This window comes from Orbicella faveolata, unplaced genomic scaffold (genome assembly GCF_042242905.1).
Source record: "Orbicella faveolata isolate gen_17 unplaced genomic scaffold, um_ofav_v1 contig_46, whole genome shotgun sequence".
In the NCBI taxonomy this organism is placed as follows: domain Eukaryota; kingdom Metazoa; phylum Cnidaria; class Anthozoa; order Scleractinia; family Merulinidae; genus Orbicella; species Orbicella faveolata.
In genome coordinates this window covers 25,463,347-25,479,759 of record NW_028301576.1, presented here as the reverse complement: position 1 = coordinate 25,479,759, position 16,413 = coordinate 25,463,347, and the positions used below count along the sequence as shown (strand labels likewise).

The following is a 16,413-nucleotide window of genomic DNA, read 5'->3' as shown; positions in this document are numbered from 1 at the left end:
CACAGTAACTGTTCCTGATTTATCATCTTCACAGTTAAAAGAAACTGCTTTTCTGATGTTAGTATAAACCCCTTTTCTTTTATTTAATTTGGAAGAGGGGAATGTTTTTGTTACAGCACGTGTGGCCAGCCCTTTCTCTTCTTTGTTTAACTGTAAAGCACTGAGAATGGATTCTTGTGTGGCTTGTTTCCCTGGACTTTCCACAAACCTTTCTTGGAGAACAGAAGAAAACGTTTCTTTCCTGTCCTTGTAAAATCGTCCACTTAAATTCTGTCGAGACCGTTTACTGGTGGGCTCAACCTTCGATGGTGTTAACTGTCTTTTCTGTGGGTCATCTAAAAAACCAAAGGAGGTTGTGAGGTTTTCGTTTAAAGGATTTACACATGGCAAAATGGCCACCAAAAGCACATAAAGCACTTAAAATAGAGCATTTCAATAACACAGCATATATATACAAAAGGAGATATGGCCGGATGTAGAAAAAAATTAAATAAGATTGAAACGGATTGCGATACCGATTTTTTGAAAAACTAGTACACGGAACAGTTTTCAAAGTTTAAATCGTTTGTTTGTAACTTCAGTTTTATATGCTTACTTGTTACTTCTGAGAGACAGATTTGTTTGTAACGAAGCTATGGCTTTGTAAAGTTAGTGAACTAAAGGCCGAAATTTAATAAACGAAATGCAGCTAGTAGGGATAAAAGACAAAAAGAAGACATAGAAGAGGAATATTTACCTTCAAGAGACATCTCTTGGAAGGAAATGTCAAGCGCTTCCTCTCTTGCTTCCGCCATTTTGACATTTGACCTCCAAAAAAAACAACGTACTTGTCACTACTCCCCATAGTTTCAGCCAGGTTCCAGGGGGGGCTTCGGAGAACAATATTTTTGCTGTTTTTTGCGAAAATATGTAACGTTGTCTGGAAAATAACGATTGCTAATTGTAGTAGCATACCTAGCGCTGATTTTTGCCAAGTTTCAAGCTCGCAAAGTCCGCGAGGGCTGAGAAATTGATCAATGTACCAGAAAACGACAAGGATGTACCAGAAAATGACAAGCTTCTGGCAGAGGTTCCCCGCTCAGTGGATCCCGTTCTTTTGCACCTGCACCCACCTTGCCCAGCGGATTTTTACAACGAAAGCCCCATTGGGAACCTCTGCGGAGGAGAGAGCTGTTGTAATTTGTGGTTTGTTGGGCGTGTGGACTAACATGTCCGCTCAAAAGAGGAAACTTGTCCAATCCGATGATCTACCTGGCCCGTCTGGTGAAGTAGGCACTTCTGACTCAGAGGAAGATGAGTCATTGGCCTTTGCAAAGTCCTTATTCTTCAAGAACAAAGGCAAACAGGGAAAGTGCACAAGTACACCAAAGAGTGCTCCAAAGGATACACCAAAGAGTCGAAAAGATGGAAAGAAAGCAGCCAGAAAGAAGACCAAAGCAACAGCAATAGCAGATGAACTTACAGTGCTGTAGTTTATGGAAAGAGCGCGAGAGAGATGAGGCGTTTATGGAGCGAATGGCAGAAGTTGAGAGGGAAAGCAGAAGAGAACAACAAAAGTTTTCAATGGATGCATTAAAGACCTTAACTTGTTTTATAAGAATATTTTATTCGTTTCAGTTCATTGACCATGATTTCATGTGTTATGATTAATTTCAAGATCAAGATAACTATGTAGTAGGACAATGATTCCAGAAATGAAGAATATAAACAAGGTAAAATTACCGTTTATGCCAAAACATAATATATACCTGAGCAATTATTTAAAATTGATTTTGAAAAATACAATTGTCTGGTGATTAATTTTTTGAAATGAAATTAATATACACATACCAGAGAAAAGCGTAAGGCAACTTATACGAGTTTTTAAATACAAGAATAATTTGTTTTCAATGATTGAAAAAAAAATCTTACTCTGAACATCGGAAAGCTTTTATAACATTTTTAATTATACCTGTAACAAATGGAAAGGGACAAAATTTCAGACTATTTACATTGATCTCCAGTCAATCCACCTGTGTGTTTTCAATTTAAACCAGAACATTCCAATAAAAATAATAAATTTGGTTCAATGTTTGTACTATGACAAATGGTCCGTTATATCATCTCCAATGTTCCTTGCGCAAAGCTGCTCGTCTCCATTGAAAAACTTTGATCCATTTCATCGTCATCCTCAATGGGGTCTACAGTGCTCGGATCTCCAACATCTATACAAATATTGTGAAGGACACAACAAGCCATGATAGTGGTGGGGACTCTGCTTGTTTTTTCCTCCAACAGTTTACAGAGACACCTCCAACAACCTTTCAAAATTCCGAAGGCTTGTTCTATAACAACCCAGGCCTGACTGAGGGCACAATTGAAACGTAATTGGCTCTCAGTTAATGTTGGTGTTCACTTAAACGGCTTCATCAGCCAAACAGACAAAGGATACGCTGAGTCCCCTACCAGAAGAGGTCCAACTTCAGAACCCCGAATTCTCTTTGAAGGTGCGTTTAGCCAGGTACCTTGATCAATTTCTCTCTGCAGTTTGCTGAAATGGAGAATACAGGCGTTGTGAATGCTACCGGGGTAGCCCGTACTCACATCAAGAAATTTAAAAGATGCATCAGCAACACCTTGGATCACAATAGAATAATCTTGCTTTCGATTGAAGTATTCAATCCGTTCGTTGACAGGCACTGTTTTTAATGCAATATGACTACCGTCAATTGCTCCTACCACTTGCAGGAACAGGGACTTGTTTGTGAACAAGCGAATGCTTTGCAGCACGTCTTGCTCAGTCTCTGGAAATTTAATAAATTCTGTGGCCCATTTGGCAATTGCTTCACAAAAATCATGTGTTATCAACATAGCTGTACACCTTCCAATGCCAAATTGCAGCCCAGTCAATCTATACGTGTCTCCAGTAGCTAGGCGCCATAACACTACCGCCACTCGCTTGTTTACATTTATATATTGGTGCAATTTCGTGTCTCTCTTCGTCTAATCCGGGCCAACCACTCGAACAATGTACTCAAATGTACACTTTCATATCCTGAAATTTTCTTTCCACCAATCTCCCATGAAATCTCCTTGCAAAAGGCTCTCAAACCAGAACTGATTTCACGGCCACGCCCATGTACATCTAGCTCGTCTGGTATTTTTTAAAGCAATTTGGACTAAGGTGTTGTAACATCAACATCTTACAAAATCTTGACATTTCTGTTTGCAGCTCTTGAATTAAGAAATAAAAAGCAGTGGCCATGAAAGCCACCAGTTTACTTCTTGAAGCGAGCATGGTTTTAGAATTTCCCGCCAATTTGATTTCATGACGTAGATAATGGAGCTAGCGGGAGTGTTTGTTGACAAATCAACTTGAGTTATTTGAGCCAGTGTAAACACTGGACGAATGTACTAAGGTTAAGTAACTTGACCTTAGTAAATTTTTACCTTGGTAAAAGCTCAAATGTAAACACAGCATAAGATACTGTTATGTCATTCTTGATGGTAGTATCTTTATGTGTGTACATGCTGTATGTTCAGTGCTTAGGGCCGGGTTGCACTACTGTGAAAATCCTAATTTGGACGGACCAAAAATTTCAAAAATTTGAAACTGCAAACGGAAGAGCCAAAATTGTAATAAATTTGTTTGGGTCGCATATGTGAAGTTCATTTGTGGTAAAGTAATCTGATAACTTGATCAGATTTCATATTTCCCGCAAACTGTCCATAAACATGGACCAAAACAGATCATCGGCATTTGCTTCACTATTGCAGTTTTTCTTCTTCAGATTATTAGCATCCAGCAGCAGCAAGTGTTTGCTTTTTTTATACTGTATCAGAGATGGGTGTTTGAATACAGGACACTCTAGAATGTTGCCAAGTTAAGGAGAAGAAGAAGACGCTTGCGTAGAATGCATGTTGCACCCTACACATGGACTCTTCCGCAACCTGCAGATTCATGGTTCGACATCCACTACAACGATCCCTTAATTCCAAAGGAATACTTTAGTAGATATCAACAGCATGATTTCATTATCCAGGCTGTTGTTGCTGGCCAAAATATATTTCTTGATTTTGCTTGTAGATTTCCCAGAAGCATGCACAACGCTCGTGTTTTATGGCGCAGTACGTTGTTTAGGAGAGCAGAACACTGGGATATTCTTACGGCACCAGCAACGCTTATCAATGGCTGTGAAATGGGTCCTTATCTACTAGGGGATAGTGCCTACCCTCTCTGCCCTTGGTTAATGAAGCCTTACCCTGAAGGCACAAGGGATCCTGATGAATTCAACTTTAACAGGCAGCTTTCTTCTGCCAGAGTTAAAGTTCAATGCGCCTTTGGTGTTCTTAAAAGTCGGTGGAGAATTCTTCAAAAGCGCTTTGACAGTAGCATCGACTTTGCAGTAAAAAATGCAATTGCCTGCAGTGTGCTACACAACATTTGTATCAGAAATCGTGATGAATGGGAAGAAGATGATGGAGATGATGATCCACATCCCGATAATCCTGCGCCCAATGTTATGCGTGACATGGATGACATGAGAGAATTTCTCAAAGACTATATTGCCTAAAATGACAACTCTATGCTTATCCTGGCTGTTGGACTTTGACATTTATTTCAAGACTTAGAACTCACAATAGCTTTCTAGACATGCAATATATGTATTGAGTTCAAATTGATCATGTTCACCGCACATTTAAGCAAAGATATATAACTTCTTGTTATTGAAATCCCAGACGTGGGGTTTTAACTGTAAGAACATTTTCAAAGGTGTATCACGTAAAAACACTCTTACACCATCAGCATACAATGGTCTTCCATTTAGATTGTTATTGTTTTTGTAGAAAATTAGTGAGAGCTCTGACAAGAGCATCCATGGTAGCTAGTTGCTGCTCATGGTTCCTATTAAAATTATCAATAAAGGTGCTCATTTCACCTCGTTGTGCTTCCAGCCCTGAGAGAGCATTTTTAAAGAACTTCCATTCCTCGTCTTCCCTTGCCCTTTTCTTCGTTTTCTTCCTTGCAGTTCTTTGTTCGGCGTTGTCTGTGCAGTCAAGATCTTCAGCGGAGGCCGCTTCCTCTCCAGTCTGATTACTGCTCCCTGCTTCGCCAACACAATTCAAAGTTACGGCATCTCAACAGCCAAGAACTTCATCAATTTCACTGTAGTGCAGTGACTGCTTGAGATTGCCCCTCGTTTGTTTTGAATTCCAATCTTTGGCACCTTTGTACCGTTTGATACAGTACTTCATTTTCTTCTGGACTTTATCGCTGGTCCTCTTCGTGCCAAATTTTGAGTTCAGTGTGCGAATGATTTCATCCCAGACCTTTCGTGCTTCTCTGCTCTCCAGGTGAGCGAAATTATGAGCTCAAAGATGAATTAGCATTTTCTGGTCATCGTGGGGCCATTTATCGTACACAGTTTTCTTTGCTGGTTCGAACTCAGGAGAAGATGCGGAAGATGTGCTTGCAACAGCAATGGAACTTGTCGGAGAGCTTGTTGTATTGAATGATGTGCTCCCTGGCCTGCTTTGACTGCCTTCACCCACATTTAACTGTGAATGCAGTTCATTCATAAAGGGGCCAAACTGCTGTTGCTGCTGATCGAAGAAGTAACCGCGATAAAAGGGTGTTGAACTGAGAAAAAAGCCATCCATGATTGCAAAGTGTTCTAGCAAAGTTCCCGCACTTTGTGATTACATTTTATTATATTCGTTTTTGAGCGATGTTCCCACGCTTTGTGATTGCGTGCAGATCATGACCTTCAATGTCATTTCCCTGACAAGTTCTGTTATCACTGGAGACGGCTTCCTTTGTTAACCCTTTCGCCACCACGTGCCGGTTTTCCGGCTCAAGGAAAAAGTGTCCCAAACACTATGCGCTGGAAATCCAGCAAAAAAACATGGTGGACAACTCAGCATTATAGCAAGGCAGATTTCGTTGGAGTGGGGTCTTGCTATTACAATTGGGTTCCCAGAGAAATTTCTCAAACTCCCGGCAAGAAAAAACATGGTGGTTTCACCTGAACATTTTGAGTTACCGTGAATTTTTTCGAATGTTACATATCACCATTTTTAAATGTATTCGAGCGAGGACAATCAATCGAGGGAAGACGAATTTTCTGAGGATGAAGATTTGCTGGAAGCAACTTTCGACACTGAAGATGAAGAGGATGAAGGAGAATTCGAAGGTTTTCTGATCCGATTACCGGAAAATATGAACTGGACACGCACAGAATTTGATGCGAACATTGAGGACTATTTGTTACAGTGTGGCCCAAAAGAGAATGCTCCACGTCAGGAATCAGCACTGGGATATTTTCAGCTTTTTTTGGACAATGGGTTAATTGAAGAGATCACTGGATTTACAAACAAGAACGCTGTTGCTAAACGGGCCGTTGACTGGAAACGAACAACAACGGCAGAGATCAAGGAACTTCTTGCAATGATCATCATCTCAAATGATCTGCTTGTTGTGCCAAGGGATGAGTGCTACTTTCTCTCAAGTGGGAATACTTCTGTCTTTCATACACCTGTTATGAGAAACATATTTTCCTCGCGTAAACGCTATTTTGATTTGAAGAAGTATATTTCCTTTGTGGATCCTGATCATGAGAAAACAGAAGATGAAGCAAGAGATGTGCTCCACAAAATCTGAAATATCTCCAGAACAATAACTCAAAAATTTGTTGACCTCTACAACTGCCATGAAAGTGTTTCAGTAGATGAAGGAATGGTGCCTTTCAAGGGACGATTGAAAATAAAGGTCCACATGGCTGATAAGCCAGTGAAGTATGGCATCAAATTGTTTGTGTTGTGACAGTACCAATGGTTATTGTAAGAAGTTTGATGTTTATGTTGGCAGTGGTGAAAGGAATGCTGAAAACCTTGGAAAGACAGGTAAAACTGTTTTGAACCTTTTGCAAGGTTTAGAGAACACACATCATCGTGTATATATGGAGAACTTTTATACCAGTCCCATTCTTTTTCTTGCAATGAAAAACATTGGTTTGTACGGTTGTGGAACTGTAAGGAATTGCAAAGGCTTATAATAATGATATTTTAACGGGAAGCTTTCTCACCCGCAGGTGATCTACGGAAGGGTCCCGATCCAAAATAACATTAAATTATTAAAAAATAAATACACAAATTAAAAAATATATTAAAAATACAAAAGTAAATTATAGACTAATAGATTTAAAAAATTACTTTTAAACTGACATATGGTGTCAGAGTTCTTCAAGTCACTGTCCAAGGCTTTCCAGTCTTTAAAGACATGATAACAAGTTCTCTGTTTACCCCAGTTCCGTTTTACTGTTGGAAGTCTAAGATGATCTTTGGAGCAAGTGTTATATCTATGGACATCGCTATTTCTAGATAATTCCAATTTGTGAGATGTAATTTCATTCACACATTTATAAACACAAGTAGCGATGGAAGTGCCTGCGTTGATTTAAATTTAACCAGCCAAGCTGACTGAGAGCATCGGTTGCAGAAGAATACAATGGTTTATTTAGAAGAAGTTTTGCCGCCTTGTTTTGCAACACCTGCAGGTTGTTCATTAAAACAGCGTTATTCTTATCGCCCCATACCAGATCAGCATAATCAAAGATTGGTAGAACAAGGCTATTGTAATAAAGAAGGCGTGCATTATACGGCAGCAAGTGCTTAATCCTACGCAAAAGACCTAGTCTCTGGTTCACTTTAGATGTCACATGTTCCACATGTTTGGTCAAGGTAAAGTTAGATGGAATTCCTGGTCGAGGTCTACTTACTCGACTATGTTGATCATGAGAATAGCGGCTCCATTTTAGATTAAATGTTACTTTTAGACCTTATTTGAAATTATCTCCAATACTTCTTTACCTTAGCTCTTTCACATCGTTACAGACAGCAACATCTCTAACGTTACCATGCACTCTTGACCAAAATATAGCAACTTGCCAATTTAATTACAAAGTGTCTTAATTGATCCATCTTAGTGTACTGGACTCTATCAAAGCCGCACAACTTTATTCTCCTCTTACTTTACTCAGCCAACACATCTTAACATGACCTACGTGTACGCGATCCACTGGGAAATTTCTTTAAAACCACACAACTCAACTCTACTCTGTTTACCAGATGAACAAACTCTAAATCCACTCACCTTAAACCTTCCAAGCCAATCCTATCTTCTGACTCGACTCGACTCTCTACTCAAAATGGACTGTGCTCTTTTGACTCGATTCTGCTCGACAGGACTCTCTAATCTACTGTACCCCAATGGACTTTAATGCACTCTTCTCGACTTGACTTGACTAGAGTCGTTTCTGCTCGACTGAACTTGACTCTACGCGACTCTACTCTACTCTTCTCTACTCAACTGGACTCCACTCCACTCCACTCCACTCCACTCGACTCTACCTGACCCGACCCTTTCTGATCCAACTCAACTCTACTCTCTACTCAAAATGGACTTTAGTGTGCTCATTTGACCTGATTCTACTCGACTTGACTCTCTAATCTACTGTAGCCCAATGGAGTTTAATGCACTCTTCTTGACTCGACTCGACTAGAGTCGTCTCTACTTGACTCAACTCGACTCTACACGACTCTACTCTACTCTTCTCTACTCAACTGGACTCAACTTGACTCGACTCGACTCGACCTGACCCGACCCTTTCTGATCCAATTCGACTCTACTCTCTACTCAAAATGGACTTTAGTGTGCTCTTTTGACCCAATTCTACTCCACATGACTCTCTAATCTACTGTAGCGCAATGGACTTTAATGCACTCTTCTCGACTCGACTCAACTAGAGTTGTCTCTACTCAACTTAACTCGACTCTACACGACTCTACTCTACTCTACTCTTCTCTACTCAACTCGACTCGAACAAATCACAAAAATTACTTCTAAGTAAACAGATCTTAGTCTCCTAGGCTAAACTGTACGTAACTCATGCGTCTACAGTACACTTCCTGTTTTTTACAAATTTCATGAGGAGTAACCTTTCAAAGCTTTCCCAGATTCTTTTAATTTTGAGCATCGATTCTCTTAAGCGCGTCACGGATATCGTGGGATGATGGAATGGTATTAAGATCTACGTTTCATGGGCACACAGTTTCAGCACAGGGAGGCCATACAAGCAGCATGTCTGTTTGTATGTTCAAAATATAAAGAAATGTATGGAATATTGAAGAGTCTTAATATCGTAGACTTATATCAATTAATGTCTTTGTTAAAGCTCAAAATAAACGTAAATTTACCTCAGTTGTTGTGTATTGTCGTTTCTGCGGCTCTAAATGGCAAATTAATTTGAGCGATTTGGTGGGTTTTGCGTTGACTGTTACTACACGTTATAAGGAGACAAGCTTGTCTCCTTTTTGAGTGTCTAAGTTTTCAACTCTATGAGCACGCTAGATTAATATCAATATAACCTAATGGTAAAGCATAACCATTTCTTTTCGTCACGTTAAAAAGAAATCAGTCTTTTATACAATAATTGTTAGAAGATTTTGGTCAGGTCATAAATAGGGTAGAGAAAATTGCAGATTTTGGTCTTAAATAGGGTTTTGGGAGGCAGGCCGCACACCCCCACCTAATTTTTCTGGGACTACCCCCTCCCCAAGGGTAAACGTTCACTCTTCCTTTTAAAAGCTTGTTTTGAAATTTCCTTCCAGTTGTACCTAAGCGCACTCTTCTCCCGCATAAACTCATTGAATTCTATATCAATGGAGAAAACTTGGACTCAAAATTGTAGGTTTTGTCGCTTCTGCAAACCTCAACATCCCGAGTCAATAATGTTTACGACAGGATGCGCTTGACAAAGAATTTTATTGAGAAATATATTCTCATTAAATTTCTTTTTTTTTTACGGTTTTTACGGTTTGGTTGTTACTGTTTGTGAATACATACATAATGAGTGCAAAGGCCCTACACGACCTTACTCTGCTTTCACAACTCTAGAAGATCAATCAAAGCAATTTGAAGATACTTAAATAAATAGTGTCCCCAATTAGTTTTTTTTAAGCTGAATACTATCGACACTTAAATAAAGTCTTTCATTCATTCATTCATTCATTCATTCACTTGTATTACTGACTAGTGAGCTCGTTAGCTCTTGTTTGAAGTCATCTCGGCACAATTAACCATCCTACCTGGCTTAGGAAATCAGGCCTCTTAGCTCGGCTTAAATGACTCCAGGCAAACTATTTTCACATTGTCCCTTCTCTCCCTTCCCTCTCCACTGTATGATTTACATGACATTTTGCATCTTGACTTCATTCACGGAAGCAACGTTGTTTTTTCCCTTCCGCAGATCTATTGGTTACAACATTGGCTATCATGCATTGACAGAACCACGCGATACAGATAAGCGGCACATATGAATGAGGAAGGTTGCCGGCTGTAGCATGGAAAAAAAATCAAAGCACATTTTATTATTTCTTGTTATTTTACTTAGCCTGCGTGGCATACTCTCGTGTTCTCTTGCGCTCCTTTTGACCCTTTCCCTCCCCTTCTACAGCCTGCCATGCAGGCTATATTTTATTTATATCCACGATCTTGCATAGTCGAGGTTTTACACTCACACCAGGGAAGAACACATTGGAAGAGTAGAAGAAAAATAGCAAAGTTACAATAGCATGGAAAATATCGTTATTTTCTTGAAAGCGTATCAGTCCATATTTATCTTGTAATAGATGAACTTCATTATAACCAGTTGTACTTACTGAAAGGTATTTCTAAAATGTTAGGTAGCATTTTTGTTGTTGTTGTTTTGATGTCTATGAAATCATTCACAGCTGATGAATGAGTGTCTGTAAACTAAATCTAAGTGGGTAGAGTAGAAACGAAACAAACTAAACAAAGGAAAACAATAGTGTAGCCATGGTACAGCTCATGTCTAAATTCAACAATTATGCAACGCGCCCGAGTTTTCCATGAATGCCAGAAAAAGTCAACAAGGTGCAGCCAAGCTGGTTACATATATACATAAAGCCTTTACTTATAAACTATTAAAAAATGTTAAAGCTAAAAGCTTGTGGGGTTGTGTACAGAATTAAAATGCAAGTTTAAACGATAAATATGCTAAGAATAACCAAAAGCTACAAATAAAAGGAGAAAAATCATCCACATTAAAAAGATCACTGATAAATAGAGACAATAGTTAAGAATAGATTAAATTCTCAGACCTTTGTTGATTATCTGCGTATCTCAGACGAAAGAATTAAGATCCTTAAAAGTGTAACAATTAAAGACATTTTTCAAAAATGATTTCATGTCTGTGCATTGTAGTATCGATCAACTCAATCGTCCTACCGCGTTCCAGAGGACAATGGAGTTTAAAACATATTTCGCGACAAAACTTGTAGCTATCGGCCCATGCTTCAGTCTATCGCCCGTAGAAAACGAAGTCGAGTAGTCTAATTGTTATGGTAGAGACTCTAAAGGATTACATTCCAAAAGCTGGCGTTTCATGTGCTTCAATCTAAAAAAGAAAGGTCTTATCTTCAAAAAGCAACCCGTGCCCGATCGTTTTCTATATGGGCGATTATATTTCACCACATTTTCTTCGATTCTGATTGGTTTACTTCGATCACGCGACGTGGTAGTGTTCAGATGCGGAGGCACCACCAGCCCATAGTGCCCATCTGAGGAAAATGCCCATATGGCTAGTCCCCGTCCGTTTTTTTCAGTAAACTAGTGGGTACAACATGGTTTTTGCATTTGGTTGGTTTATCCTGTTTTGTTACGAAAATATATCATATTTTGATTTTCATACCTTACATGTAGATTTCAGATTAGTGCTTAAGATCTTTACTTAATTGACAGCGGATTCCACCCCAGTTTCTGTGCATTTACATTGTTCATTTTCTTGGCGTTAGCCGAGAAATATCACCATTTGCCATAATTTATTGTTGTACTTGGTTATGGCACCAACATAACCTGATTTAAAACCCGATGATGGTAAACAATTTTGCAAGGTCTGAAGAGATTAGTTCTGTACTTGTAGTCCTTTGCCCTCTATAGAGTATTATTCACTAAAATGTTCAAGGGCTCATTAGGGCGATACTTTTTCTGGTTTGAAGACAAGCTACAGTCCCGAGAGAAATTGAGGTTAACTAGTTGAGTTGATAAGGTCACCTATAATTTGCCGAATTAGCACTACTTCATGACGTGTACCTCGGATACATATTTTGACAAAGATTTTCTGTGGAGTTGTTTCAATCTGAAAAAGAATATTTTTCCAAGCTCTCCGCTTTAGTTTGTTGGGGAATTGCAGAGATTTCAATGTCTAAAAAACGAGAATTTAATTTCCGTGTTGTAGTTCTTTTTAATACTTTCTGAAAAGGCGTTCAATCTCAAATAAACACCCTATCTAAGGTTAAATTTTCTATATATGTATTTCTATTCTTAATATAGAGCAGGAAGGGTTAAAATGTGTAGGTGCACGGAAATTTTTACTTTGGGGTGTAAAGTTGGTAGCTAGGTCTCCACAATTACACTGAGTGTAAGCTAGGGAATTGACATGTTAATAAAGTATTTATTATTAAATGCTCCTACAATTTCCCATTTTCTGTTATTTGGTTTTAAAAGCAACTTTTTAAGTTCTTGATCATCCAAAAAAGTTTCACCATGACTTTTTCCAATCCATAGCAAGACCACATATAGATTTCTCACTCATTGGAGCTTTTTCTATTGTATGAAATGACTACTAAGTAAACATATCAAGTGACGCTCCGTTTACTTAAATGAATGTTATTGCATTGTGTATTAGCGGTAAGTCTGTAATACATTTGCAATCAAAGTGACAGTTTTTGTTTTGTGATTATGTTAGCATAGCATGCTCATAGGAAAATCAAATGAATCTACATAATATTTGTCAGAAAACTGGATGACATAAAACAAAAATAACAAAGAAATAAAAAATGAGCAATAAAAAAGGAAACTAAAAACTAAATTAATATTAAGTAAAAATATAAGAAAAATTAAAAGATAAAAATAAAGTGAAAGTAAAATAGATAACAAATAAAAGTAAAAAAAATACAATAAAATAAAAATGACATTGAAAATGATATCAAAACATTTTCATTTTGGTTTTGGGTTTGCTATGAGAATAAGCCATCACGTGATACCTATTAAAACCAGCACCTTGAACTGATTTCCGTGTGCTTATCTTCATCTTTCAATTAATCACTCGATTTTGATTGCCTTGACGCAGACTTTCGCCACTATTAAACCTTTGCGCTTATTGTGATAAGGTTTACTTTTACCAAAAGTAAGACAACGGTTGTGTAATTAACAAATCCCTTTTATTCCAGCGACTAAGAATACCAATGTTTTTTTTTACTTTCTTTTATTTTCAACATGATTTACTGAAACACAGTACATGTAGAGATATTCTGGGTTTCAGTTTTGAAGATCAGAGATACCATAAAGCCTCCAAAATAGTTTTATTGCGGCTAGGTGCTATACTGAGATTGGCAAGACTGGGGAGCATTTGGCCTTATGGCACTTGGATGTGTATCGATTTCTACGCACAACCATTCTATGATAGTAAAATAGGAAATAGGATTGTGGCATCGCACACAGAATCTTTTTAAATCTTGCAGACCACATAAACGTCTGCTCTGCCACTGGTGTGTTTAGCTCAGGAAACCTTTCTTTCAATGACTCAGGTGAGAAAATCTTCTGGCAACTTGGATTTTTATGATTCCTAAGGTGGAGGCGATCACTGACTTTGGCTACTTTTAGCCACATCTTATCGTAAGGAGCAGGTAGTGGCAGGTCTTCTTTTGTGGCATGCATCTTGCACAAATTGCAGATGTTATCGTATGACAGTACAAACTTATCCCAATCCTTTTCGTCAACATCCTGCAATCTGTTGTAGAGGTAGTGCAGAGCCAGTAGAAACACCTGACCTGGGGACTCTGAACTAAAACAAGCAGACAAGAAAAGGGATAATAGATCTCGTAATTTAAGAAATCTTTTGTACAGATAGAGACAGTACACCAGCAAGTAGGTAAGAACATGTTTAACACATGTTAAAGAGAAAGGACAGTGATATCTTCAGCAGAAACACCTCTGATACTGGTTATGTATGGCCGGGTATGAAGACTCTATGCAATGCTTTTACTGAAGCGGAAGAAGGCTCTTAGTTATAGGGGCCTTAAGGGCCCATTAACTGATTCATGCGCGTGCTCGCGCACATTGCTAAGGAGGTGAAATTTCACTTCCGGTCATCTACGTCAGCCTGAGCACGGAAAATAAAAACAACTCAAAAACTTGCAAATTTGCATCCATTTTAGATGTTTTTCTTTCTGTTTCGCAAAGTGCAAAGTATAAAAAGTACAGGCAAAGACAAAATAAGAGAAGGACAGAAAAGCAAGAGCAATAGAAAGAGAAAAACTAACTCCGTGTGGCTTTGTTTGATCTTACTGAGGTGCACTTGTAGTGTAAATAGCGCATGTGCTGATAGGGTAACTTCCAATAGATATCGGGCGCACTTCCGGTTTCTTTAAATGCTAAAGTAAACGCGGTTTTTCATTAAATCCAGCCTTTTTCGACGAATTTCAATTAAAGCCAACGTTGGCAACATAGCTATGCATTCCTTTTTCAAAATCATGCTTTTTTCAGAAAATTACGAATTTTTCAATATTTTGAAATGCTCTCAAAATCTGACCTTTTAGAAATGAAACAAAATCGATGCATAGCGTAATGAGGATTTAAATTAAAATACTAAATCAATGAAAACAATCCCGAGAAAGTAATTTGCCTGGGAGCCTTTGCATTTTTTCTGTATTAGTCACATGACCATGGGCGTGGCCTGATGACATCACTAGTGTTACTGATCATGAAAAAGTCGAAACACATGAAATAACTCTGAACTAACTAAAAATGATGAGGTTATATGAGACTAAATTTCCCTTAGCAATGGCTCGAAAAGAGCGGTTAATGCGCCCTTAAAGTCATACTCTTCAAGGTGGAAACTGAAAGTCTACACAAGTTTTGTGAATGTATTAAAGAAAACCTTTGCAATAGTTGTAATGCATATAACTGGGTTTAGAACTTGCTTAGTTAGTGATCGCGCATCATACATATATTGTGGACGTACTGTTTAATCAAGGCTACCATACAGCATTGTTCTATTATTTCGAACCCCTGACAGTGAAACAATATATATCCTCAACACTTATCCCACTCACATGAAAAGAGGACTCCAGCTCTCTATATATCCACCTCCACGCACAAAATGGAGAAGTCCACGGCTCCATTTTTGCAAGGACTTCTGCTTTGCACCAGTGTCTTTATTACATACAGGTTCATGATCTACGCTTGTTCCGTCAGTCAAGTTGCGCAAGTCTCTGTGTATAGTGAAGAATTTCTCTGTACCTGATGGAGAATTTACAGTCTATTATATACATGTCAGCATATACTGACATTTGTTTTAGGTGTGTCAAACAAACCCAAAACGTTATGACGATGTGCCAGACTTATACCGTACCTTGCTTCTTTGATACAGAACACGGAACTCTTCTTCAGGTATGTCATCATCTTCCCCCTGGGCAACTGATTCTCCAAAAAAACAAAACAAAACATTATAGATATACAAATTCGCAAAAACATGCCCACATTGACTCGATGAAAGTCCCACCAGCCAGAAGTCCTCTGACCACCCCCCTGACCCAGAGATTGGCCTGGCATGCATGTACGTGGCATGGACCACTCCAGCAGGGTGCCATGTCAACATAGAACCCTCAAACAAGGTTCAACAATTGAGTACAACACCCAGAAACAGTCAGTAACGAGGTTATTTAACACTGAAAACTCAAAGTCCGGCTAACTGGAAGTGTCAGTACAAAACACCTTTCCTCCCCCCATTTTTAACAGCTGGCCCCACGCAAACCACCAGCAGATAGACCAGGGCCTGGGCCACTTGCCCAGCCTGGCTGAATCCCAGCTTTGCCTTCATCTATTGGTAAATTAAATCAGTTAGTTTATGTAAGTGGCCCATTTTTAGACTGTTGAGAAAATGCGACGCTCCTAGCTACTATTAGAAAATCTGAACACCACAATAATCGTTGAGAAAGTTTCTCAGACCGGTAGGCACTCCATGACTTTCTGCTGTAATACAATGTTCTGAGCAGAAGGCAGAACCTTGACTAGCAGGGGAATTTGTACAGACGTTTGGGAAATTCAATGATTTGAATCTGTTGACCTCAGCTGTCACTGGATAAATGCAATGGGGAAACCGTAATTTCCAAATTCCACCCATGGAAACAAAATTTTGACAACCTAAACGATTTAAGTACTGTTAGATTGACAAGCATTATGAATACCAATTCTAAAAAAGTTATCTCACTAGCCATCTCTTTTCCCATCAAATTGAAAGCAAAGGCGAACTTACTTGAAAAAATACATTCATGCCTTTGATAGACCTATTT

The 16,413-nt window shown here is 38.7% G+C and overlaps 1 protein-coding gene and 1 pseudogene across 1 annotated transcript; both read right to left on the bottom strand.

Annotated features, from left to right (window-relative positions):
• Positions 1-7,089: 7,089 nt before the first annotated feature.
• On the bottom strand, positions 7,090-8,027 carry LOC149099147 (uncharacterized; annotated as a pseudogene).
• Positions 8,028-13,438: 5,411 nt separating this feature from the next.
• LOC149099146 (uncharacterized) lies at positions 13,439-15,523 on the bottom strand. The gene is made up of 3 exons (XM_089276770.1): positions 15,469-15,523; positions 15,175-15,361; positions 13,439-13,904 (listed from the first exon to the last, which is right to left on the bottom strand). Exons 1-3 carry the CDS (start codon positions 15,521-15,523, stop codon positions 13,439-13,441), a joined length of 708 nt encoding a protein of 235 aa, XP_089132896.1.
• Positions 15,524-16,413: the final 890 nt, after the last annotated feature.

Coding starts and splice junctions, on each gene's coding strand:
- LOC149099146 (XM_089276770.1), bottom strand. CDS start 15,523: ATGATGACATACCTGAAGAAGAGTTCCGTGTTCTGTATCAAAGAAGCA. Junction 15,362..15,468: donor TATCAAAGAAGCAAGGTACG/GTATAAGTCTGG, acceptor ATTCTCCATCAG/GTACAGAGAAATTCTTCACT. Junction 13,905..15,174: donor AGCTGGAGTCCTCTTTTCAT/GTGAGTGGGATA, acceptor TGCTTGTTTTAG/TTCAGAGTCCCCAGGTCAGG.